Source organism: Neopelma chrysocephalum, unplaced genomic scaffold (genome assembly GCF_003984885.1).
Source record: "Neopelma chrysocephalum unplaced genomic scaffold, ASM398488v2 Primary Assembly neopelma1_76, whole genome shotgun sequence".
NCBI classification, from domain to species: Eukaryota; Metazoa; Chordata; class Aves; order Passeriformes; family Pipridae; genus Neopelma; species Neopelma chrysocephalum.
The window spans coordinates 5088867-5099637 of NW_020897737.1; the positions used below are offsets into that span (position 1 = coordinate 5088867).

A 10771-nucleotide genomic window follows, 5' to 3' on the forward strand; every position below is an offset into this window, starting at 1 on the left:
GCCCACAGAACCCACGGTGCCACAGATAAGAGAGATGATACCAGGCAGGAAGCCTCTCATATCGATGCTTTCCTTCTGCAATCACACGCACCGGACCATGTGTGCGCGCTCTCCACACACACATGTGTTGTTTTCTCTCTTTCTCTACACACCCAGGCCAGGGAGTGGCTGAGACGAGCCAGGGGGTGGCTGTGACAGAAGGGGGTGGCTGTGCCGGGTCAGGGGGAGGCCGTGCCCGGTCAGGAGGTGGCGCTGCCCCGGCCCCTCGCCCCCCCCCCCGCCCGCGGTCCCTCAGCGCGGGGGCCCAGCGGTGCTGCGGGCCCGAGTGCGGGCGGGCCGGCCAAGCTCCTCCCCGGCGGCGCCGCCGCCCCTCGCCGCCCCTCGCGGACGTGCAGTCGCTCGGCGGGACATGGAAGCGGGCGGCGGGGCCGGGGCTCGGAGCCGTGCGAGGCTTCTACTGCTGCTGGCGGCGGCGGCGGCGGCGCTGGGAGGCGAAGCGGGGGCGGAGGAGCCGCGCCCGGCGCGGCAGCGCGGGGACGAGCAGTGCCATTACTACGCGGGAGGGCAGGTGTACCCCGGGGAGGCGGCCCGGCTGCCCGTGTCCGACCACTCGCTGCACCTCAGCCAGGCCAAGAGTAGGTGCCGGGCGGGGACGGGGCCGCCGGGGGCGCGGGTGCGGCGGGGCCACGCTGGGGATGTGCCCGCAGTGCGCTGCGGGAGCGGCGGCGGCAGCGCCACGTCAGGCGGAGCCTCGAGTGCTCCCCGGCCCTTCCCTTCCCCACGGCCCCGCTGCGGCCTCCGGGCAGGGAGCGAGGGAGGGAGGGAGGTGAGCTCCCGTCTCTCCCCCAGCCCCTTCCAGGCCTGCATTTCCATCGTGGGCACTTGGCTGCGAGTTTGGCGTTTCACGGGCGTCCGGCGAGGCCCGTGCTCCCGGGAATGGCGAACGGGTTAAGGGAAGCGCTTTGGGCAATGCACAGAAGTGGTTTGTGCTCTCGGTGCGATGGGAAACGCTGAACGGGCACCTCGTGCCTGCGCTCTCTTGTGATTTAAAGCCTTTGTGGCAGACCTGGGTGCAAACACCTTCAATCACGTCGCAGTGAGACGTTCAGGGGGCACCTGCTTTCCAAAAATCCCGTTCTGCAGAACAGAGAATAGAGAGATCACACAGAAATTATCTTCACTGTGAGAATTTACAGCTTTAAAATACTTTTCTGTGCCAGGCTATAAGTTCTGTTTTAAACGTTTGCAAGCAGATGCTACAAAAAAAAAAAAAAGGAAATTGGCCAAGATACTTGTAATCAACGCTGTGTGGGTTTTCCTCCCTTTGCAATGTAAGTTATTATAGACAGGCATTTATAACCGCAAAAACCATCACCTTAATATAGGAAGAGATGAAGATAAAAAGTATTAAATTTCTTTTCCTTCTCCCTCCTAATCTGGAGGTCTTTGTTATACATTCTCACTGACCATATTCTAGTGTGAATTGGTTGTCCTAAAAGGAGAGGCATCAAGATAATAATTAAGATTCCATATGTTTTTCTCAGAAGCATTTGCCTAATTTCATGGAGCTGCATGTCAATGTCCGTGATATCACAAGTGTATTCAGATGACCTTGTACGTCCAGCATACCCTATCCTTTGTCTTGGAATTCACATGGCTATGAAAATAGTACCTGGCAGATTAATTTTTAATATTTTAAATTCGAGGTTAATCCCTTATGATAAGAATAGTAAATATATGTCATACATTTTAACTTGATTTTTTTTTAAACACAGCTATCTTCAAGTTACAATTTGCTTAGGATTTGTAATTTAATAAATATACGCTACATTTTCAGGCATTTGTCTCCAGACACGTTGTAGCATTTTTTGGGGACTTGAGTTTCAAATAGTTTTCCATGGCTAAAAACTAACAGTATGGATTTGAACCATCTTATGCTTCTGGTTCACAACAGCCATTCATAACAAAATAGTGGGGATACCCAAAATATTAATCGGCTTCCCCTTCAGTCCAGCAGCTGTTCTGCCTTCAGCTGGTGGTGCACACATGGTTTGTTCAGTGTGCCCAGATAAGGTTTGTGTGGCCTTGATTATCAGTGATTCACAGGGCTCATGTATAAGCACAAGTTGGTCAAATTATTTACTTTCCATGTGTACTAAAACCTACATTTCTTCATGATTTTGTATCGCTGATTAGAGCGGCAAAGCGGCTTCACTTTGTAACTTGTGCAGGAGGTTGTTTTTCAAGCAAAAGGAAGAGCAGCTGTCCTTGGACAGCTTGGTTTGAACATGGGCTTCATATTCCGACTTTTAATTCAGTGTTTTTTGCATTTCAGTCTCCAAGCCAGCACCGTACTGGGAGGGAACAGCAGTCATCAATGGAGAGTTTAAAGAGCTGAAATTAACAGATTATGAAGGAAAATACCTTGTCTTCTTCTTCTATCCTCTTGACTTGTAAGTAAGACCACAATAGACATCCCAAGACTGAGTACAGCTACACTTGATTCATAATTCATTAATTTTTCTCTTTTTTTGAGGTCTTGTATTTTTGTTTGGTAAGGATTTGGGAGAGAAGAAAAGAATGACAGAAGAAAATATATTCTTTGCATTTGTGTTTTCATCATGCATTGGTAAAATTGTGACACAATCTTTGTCCTAATAAGTGTGTCCACTAATTTGTTTCTCCACACAAAAAAACCAACTTTGTATAACCCATTTAGGCAACTTCTGTGTTCTGTTTGATGTTGTAAATCACTGCTGCAAATAGAAGGCAGCATCCCATCTGTATTTTCTAGAGTGTATATAGTGGGGGCATTTTTCCTTTAAGCTCATCCCATAACAACTATTAACCTCCTTTATTAGAATGCAATAAATTTACTGATTGAGTGAAAACATCTCTGCTTTCTGAGAGACAATCCCATTCTTTTCCACAAAATGATACTTTAACTACTTTATTATTATAATATCATTAGCTTCAAAGCCCTATAAATTGTAACCTTTACCACTCTATTTCTTCTGTAGTGGAAAAAGTTGAAGACAAATTAATTAAAATTTGCAGACATGCATGGTAACAACAAATTATAGTATCACCCTCTGAAAAATTGGCTTATTGTACTTAAATTCAACCACTTAATATTCATAAAGTCTAAAAGAAAGTAACTGTAAAAAACTCTGAATCCAGAGTTGTTTATTATTGTAAGATAACTGTAGATTTATAATCTTCAGTAAAAAACCATTTGTAACTAAGCCAGAGTCTGAGGGTGGAAGATTTGTCAGGCAGCATTTTAGTTAAATACTTGAAGATGCAACGAAAATAAGCAAAAGCTGAAATAATTTATGATAAATCCACCATTTTAAGTTAAACAGAGAACTTACCGGATGTTTCATGAAATTTTGACTTTATCGTGTCTTAAATTTTCTAGTACGTTTGTCTGTCCAACTGAGATAATCGCCTTCAGTGACAGAATTGAAGAATTCAGAGCAATAAATACCGAAGTAGTAGCATGTTCTGTGGACTCAAAATTCACTCACTTAGCATGGTATGTACCTTACTTTTGCCTTTCACTAAAAATTGTTCATGGATCCATCTTATGCAACAGTGGTCCCCAGATTTTTAGCCTGTGTAAGTATATCATAATATATGAAGGCGTGATGCTGTTGACACAAATGTTTAAAAAAAACATTTTTAACCCTAGTATGTGAAAGTACCTTTATCTTTAAAGCTTGTTTAATTTCTGTTGCTTGAAATATGTCACGTCTCAGTTCAAAAAATAATACAAATACAAAAAAAAAGAGAATGCAAGTATCTGTAAATGCTTCACACTGTCCCAATTTGTGAGCACAGTGGCATAAAGCAAATGTAACTGACAAGAAAGATGTGGCCAGAACCTGCAAAAGATCTGCTGAACATTTTGCTCGAACTGTGAATAGTGTTCATCTCCTTTGTATGCAGAACAAAAAAATGTCGCCTGCACTAAATCCTTCTGTCTGCACTGTTCTGCTTTATGACTTCTGGCTTTGTGTACGGAATGTAAACCTTTACGAGAAATACATCTGTATCTCATTTCTTTCAAAGGATTAATACTCCTCGAAAACAAGGAGGACTCGGACCGATGAAGATTCCCCTTCTTTCAGATTTGACACATCAAATTTCAAAGGATTACGGAGTGTATCTGGAAGATCAAGGACATACGCTTAGGTATTTCACTTGGTTACAGTTCTCTTGAGTTTTTGCTGGGGTAGTACTACTTTATTTTGAAATTTGAAATTTATTTGAAATTTTTCTTTGAGATCAGACTTTACTTGGGGATTCAGGCCAAGAGACAAAATAAATATAGAAGAACACAAAAAAGTCGTAATGAGTCAGAACACGGGTCAAGGTTAATATCCTGTTTAACAGCAGTCATCAGCAGATACCTAGGGCAGGGCAAATATGCCGGATTCCACAGAACTGCAGTTGCTCAAGGACCTCCAATGTCCAAGTGGAGTCAATACTAAGATTACCTCATAGCCTCAAGAGGTACATCTTTCATAAAATGGCTTTTGGGATCCCTGTAATTCCATAGCATCTGGTGCATCCCCTGGCAGGGCCTGTCAAAGCTTATTTTATGTTCTGCAGAGAAGTATCCCTTTCTGTATCCTTACCCTCAGCTCAGGTCATCTGATATCCAGGTAAAGAATAGTAGGTTACCAGTATTCTGAGGCAGTGGGTATTGTATGGTGTTTGCAAAGATCAAATTCCTCCCATCCAGCAGACATAAAATAGTGCGTAAACACAACACTATAATTAATTCTCTTTCCTAACACATACAAATTTTTTTTTCACAGAGGCCTTTTCATTATTGACAATAAGAGAATCCTTCGACAGATCACAATGAATGACCTTCCTGTTGGAAGATCAGTGGATGAAACACTTCGTTTGGTACAAGCATTCCAGTACACAGACAAACATGGAGAAGGTGCTCTTTTAAATATTGTCACATTGAAGATAGTTTTACTTAGACTGGAAGCTGTGTTTGTAGCTTTTTGGAGGAAAGTGACTGGCGTCATGCCATGACTGAAGTGCTTTGATTGCCCTCCTACAAGGTCCTGGGGTTCCGGTACCTCCTTAGGTTGTTTCTGGAATAGTAATTCACGTTTTGCTTCACATCCATGAGAATGCAGAGCATAAAGCATTCCTTAGTCTGAATTAAGGCATTATGTACCATGTGTCAAAAGCATACATTTGTACAAAATGTGAGGCTGTGAAGAATCAGGCCCAATATTCCAGTACATTTTTGCATACTAAAATAGTTGAGATGCAGGCCATCCTTGTGCTGTGCCATTCACTGAGGACCTGTGATGAATAACTGAGTGTGTTTCATGTCAAGATACATGCGGATACTGTGGGAGTTACAGTGCATTACTTGTGTTTTCTTTACAAGGGCTATGTGGTCATCTTCCCCCAACAAAGAAGCTTTCACTGGCTTCAGATCATTACTTTGTCTCAAGACTTCATATTCCTCCAGTTCAAGCACAGCATGAACTTTTCACATTTCTTTAAATAATGTGTTTAAATAAACACATTCATTTATTTGAAGATTTATTTAAATATGAATACACATGTTCAGCAGCTTAATTTCCAATTCAACTCAATTTCACTGAGCATTTGAAAGTATCTTTATGTGAAGGTACAAATCATTATTATGCTTTGCTGTACAGATTTGAAAAGATAAATGCTGGTATTTAGGCTACACACATTTGACTAAGGAAGTTTACCCTCATTTAGCTACAAAGCCATCTTACAGAATATTAATCTGCAGTGTGTTTCCAGAGTACCACATTTTTTCCAGCTTTTGCATGAATGCTGGGAGGAGACTCCCTAGATGTCTTATTGGCTTCTTTGCACAGAATGGGGAAAACAGTTCTCCACAATTCCTAATTGCATTGGTGGCATTTTGTCTGTCAGAATGCCTTAAAGCAGTGTAAAATGGCATAACTCATTGGGCTGAAGCCTCAGGGGGAGAGCTCTGAACAGGTAAGAGCTTCACTCCAGAACGTGCAGCTGTACAGGTGGTCAAGGGCCCCCAGCCACACTGTGTGGTAAACTTGTGCTACAACCCCTTTAGGCCTTAGCAAGGCTCCAGACAAAATCTCTTGTGGAATCTTTGAGCTGATCTCTTTGCTTAAAAAATTTCCCTGGTTTTGGTTTTAAAGAAAGAAGGGTGGGCCTCTGTAGTCATCTGAATTTTATTAAGAAACTTATTTCTCCTAGAAACTAGGTGTTCATTCTCAGGTACTGCTTTGCCAGTACTTTGTCTAGAAGGCCAGAAGAATTAAACCAAGGCATAGTTATCCATCCAGAGATCCACAGTTCTCAGGTGGGGGGTGGTGTCATTGCACATTTAAGAGTTTCAGACACTTGAGTTTCAATGTGACACTTGTGTGGTGTTTTACTTCAGAATCAGAAAGAAAATATTAAGTGCACAAAAGTCAGCCTGTGCAAAAACACTTCAGCTAACTTTGTCCTTCTTTTTTCCAGTTTGCCCTGCCGGTTGGAAACCTGGCAGTGAAACAGTAAGTCACTGTTTATATTTACATGCATTTACTGCTAACAAACACTCAGTTATTATTTCCCATAGAGCCAAATCCAAAATCTTTGTGACCTTCAATGAGAAGGTATGAGTAATCTCACATTATTACAGTTACAGCTTTTGGATTACTATTCATTTCATGGGGATCTCATTTCCCTCACACTAGACATGGTCCAGTTGTTTCAAATTCCCAGTGTGTGAGCAAAATTCTCTTGATCAGCAAAGAGTTTGTGATCAAGAACTTTTTTTCCTGTTAACAACGTGATGAGGGGAAGTTGGAAGCTCTTGAGTTTTTTCTATCTGCTTGATTATTTGTCCATATAAATTCCTGGTGCTGTTTGGTTCTTATTGCAGATCCTAGGCACTACCCAAAAAAAGAAAGATACAAGTTCCCAGGCTGCTGTAGTATCTGCCAGAGCCAGTGTGCCACTGCCAGTGCTCCAGCAGAGAGCACTGCTTTGCTGTGCAGTTCATCTTCCTCTGTTATTCCTCACCTCCATGTGACTGCAAGCACAGGAGCCAGTGTTCAGATAAACATCCATTGAACTTGTTTGTGTTCTCTGGCCTGGAGCAGCCTCAGCAGAATAATGAAACTTTCACTAGAGGTCTGAGCTGCCTAGTTGGGATGAGATCACTGTCATGTATTTGAGCATGTGGCTTCCTTCTGAACCAAATGCTGATGACAGAGCATTGTTGTTTAAGAGCTGTCTCAGCAAAAAGCAGGTCCCAGCAGCCTCTAAGCACAGCTAGTGAGCATTGTACTTGAAAGTAAAAAATAGTGGAATGTTAAACCATGTTTCTTCGCTGGATGTGAAAACTTCCCAGGATGACTGGAGGCTAGGAGTCAATTTTTTCAAGCTAACAGAGGAGTGTTGTAGTGGGGGAAGCTGGATATTAAGACTGTAAAATGAAAAGAGAGCTGGCTGGCCTAACATTCATATTTTGGCACCAAAAACTTCTGCCCTCCATAACTAGAATCATCTAAATAACGTGACATTAACATGTTTTCTAAAAAACAGTCTTACAGTGCTGAGATTAACAGCTCCAATACTGCCAGTTTAAAAATCTAAAACAATACGTAAGCATTCTTCATCTCCTCTGTGCAAAAGTTGCAGATAATTTAAATAGCAGAGTAGTTCAAAAAGCCTTTCTCAAAGATGTAGTCATGCTTTCTAAATGTGTTTGATTTAATTAGATTAAACCAGAGGAAGCCATGAGAGTGTGGTGGCCAAGGGAAGACCTGTAAGTAAATTGTAAGACTCCGGATTACAGACATTAATTTATTAAAATATCTTGCTTTTGGGGCAAGCTGTCAAAATTCTTCCTTTGGTAGGCTGCACACTCTCTCATGCCTCAATTAGTTAAATCTCTCTGCTACTGCCGTGAAGTACCTTTAGAGATCAACAGTAATCTAGTACCAAGTCAACTGATAAATTATTCAGTGCTGCTAGTGAGTTGGCCATACTATCTTACTATGAAATACTGTGCTGTTTTGGCTTTATAGTTTGCTGTGTTTTCATGGCTTTTGACTAACATTGTCATTTTCTTTCTTGCACAGATAATTCCAGATCCAGCTGGAAAACTGAAGTATTTTGATAAACTAAACTGAGGCTTACTTCTGTTGAATTACATAGGTCACATTCAACTTGATTTTTGCCAATAAAATTTCATTAATTTTGGTACTTTTGTGAGTTTGTCTAATATGTAACTGCAGTAAAACATTAAAGACCTCATTGTTTAAACAGAAGTCTAACCTGTGTGAAGCACAGGTACCTCGTTAGTTATCACAGAATATTCTTACGATCTACATGTTTTTACTTTAAGTCTTTTTTAGATGCTCAGTCTTCCCCAGATTTTCTTATCTTAGCAGCTTGGGCTTAGATTCATGGCTTTTTGGTATTACTAGATTACTTCCACAAAACTCTTTTGTTTGGTCACATTCCAGGAGCTACAGCTAGAAAAGAGCCATTTGGTTATGGTACATTAGTCTGTAGTCCAGAGGCAATAGCAACTAACCAAAAAGTGACAGTTGCTGAATTAAATTTCCAGTCCGTCTGAAGCTGGAAAACATTTTTAAACTACTAACATCCCCTATGCCACATAAATCAGTACAACTGCTCTGAAAAAAATACAGCTATGCCAGTTCATGTGATTCAAGAGCTGAACCAGTGAATTTTCCACGCTTGAATTTGTAGTGTATTTGCTGATAAGATCGATCTGTTTTCACATGGTCTGAATTTTTTCCCTGTCCCTACACTGTTAACAAATGAACATAGTGGTTAGCGGCTCCCGGTTTTAAGGGAGTAATTGTAGTCTTTCCCAGGATTAGTACTGACATGTGCAATGATCACATTGCACTCTTGTGGCTCATATGCATGAATTCTTCTTTCAAGGGAATAGAACATCTCCATGTAAGATCCACTTGTGTGCACTGGAATACCCCAATGTCTTGTCTTGCTCCTTCCCACCTCTCCCTCTCTTTGATATGGTATTCTAGAGTCTGTGCAACTGGAAAAACAGCAACTGAACTGTGTGTCAGCTTTTCACCCGGGCCATCCTTGGAAAGGCAAAAGGTGCCTTCCTCCCTGCTCCAGTCTACACCACTACATCATTACTCTTGGTTGGATCCCACACACCTGAGAACTCAATTCCCCTTCCTCCACCCAACCATACAATTCCCTTCCCTATACATAGGCACTTCAGTTCTGCAGAACTAGACCAGCAGTTGCATTTTCACTGTGAAGTTACATGATTGTTTAGACTCAGGTGAGTACTGAGCAGTTGTTGGGGTTATTCACTGCAGACACAGAGCAGAAGTGGCTGCTTGACAAATAGCCCCTAAGCATGTGCCTACTGCAGAGGGAACCATGGCCAGAGCACAGAGCTCCAAGTCCCAGCCTGCCTGTCCCTGCAAGGCCTGGGGAAAGGAGGAGTCCCTCATCCCACCCAGAGTGTAACAGAGGCAGAGCAGGATCAGTGCCAAACCCCACAGGCTGGTAAATGCTGCTCCAGTCCATGTGATTGCAAAGCCTGGAGGGCAGCACGTAGAGAGGCAGTTCCTCACATTACTAGGCTGTAAACCAGCTGCTTGAATTTTGCTTGGGATTTTTTTTACAGCCTTATCAACCCTGAAACAGCAAAAACATCAACATGGAGAACATTCAAATAACTCCAAGCCACTGCAGCGTGACAAATGCAGGCCCAGCTGTTACATGGATATTCACAGTAGCTCAAGGCACAGCATAAGCCCAACACTTGTGCCTCCACTAGAAATGGTGTCTGTGCCCTGCTCCCCAGAGGCTTTGCCCACTTCTCGAGCCAGGAGAGGTCACTGAGCCAGCCAATGAGACATGCTGAAGGCAGAGACGAGTTATCACCCATGTGTTAAATATGCTCCACCCAGCCCACGGCTCTTTGTGGAGCCAGGCAAGTAGAGAGTTACAGCAACAAAACCACAGGATGTATCGTGGTAGCTCATACAGCAGCAAAAGCATCAAACTAAAGCAGATGTCAAAAGCTGTACAAACCCTGAGCCAAGAACAGAAAACAGGACTGAGAACACTTAGTGACTGAAGAAAACTGGGGCCACCTGCAGGCTTTGACCACTGTAAATTTAGGCTCACAGCAGCATAGCTGCATCAGCTTTGAAGCATTTTTTAAATTCACATTGGTATTTTCAATGCATGCAGTAAGGAATTGGTTAAGGAATTATATTTTTTTTCTAAATGCAGTTCAATAGGCATAAAAGGTCTCAGGGAAATAGTCCTTAAGCAAAGACCTGAGTTGCCACGTGACCGCACATATTTGAAATGAAGAAATGACAAAGCAGTCTGTTCTTCCAGTACTCCTCACCTGAGGTTTGAAATAGTGGAAGAATTAGATGTCACACACCTCCGCTTTCCCAAACCCTGGGATGTATTCAGGGGCCTCTCTTGGAAGTGCATGAAATGCAGATGCCATTGTGACCCTGTCTTCTCAACAGAAAAAGAAAAAATGCTCCTTCAACAGTCTTCAACTTTCACTGCTATTTCAGCTGTTAAAATATATGTGGTGGTGAGGTCTGCAGGTGAAAGCCACCTCCCCAAGCAGGATGGGTCTAGCTGAGACCCGGATGTCACTTCCAGAAGTATTGAAGAAGCATGAATTCAGATAAAAATAACAGCACTGTGAAGCTGTCTTCTCAACACAAAAAGCAAAGAG

General features: G+C 42.6%; 1 protein-coding gene across 3 annotated transcripts; it reads left to right on the forward strand.

Annotated features, from left to right (window-relative positions):
* Positions 1–296: 296 nt before the first annotated feature.
* Positions 297–8253, forward strand: PRDX4 (peroxiredoxin 4). Of its 3 annotated transcripts, none has more exons than XM_027689116.1 (8): positions 297–635; positions 2336–2453; positions 3422–3538; positions 4075–4197; positions 4827–4957; positions 6520–6554; positions 7767–7813; positions 8130–8247. In XM_027689116.1, exons 1-8 carry the CDS (start codon positions 410–412, stop codon positions 8131–8133), a joined length of 801 nt encoding a protein of 266 aa, XP_027544917.1. In that variant the 5' UTR covers positions 297–409; the 3' UTR covers positions 8134–8247. The 3 variants fall into 3 exon arrangements, with proteins under 3 accessions (XP_027544917.1, XP_027544918.1, XP_027544916.1); XM_027689117.1 differs by having other exon boundaries at positions 7767–7824; positions 8130–8229; XM_027689115.1 differs by lacking the exon at positions 7767–7813 and having other exon boundaries at positions 388–635; positions 8130–8253.
* Positions 8254–10771: the final 2518 nt, after the last annotated feature.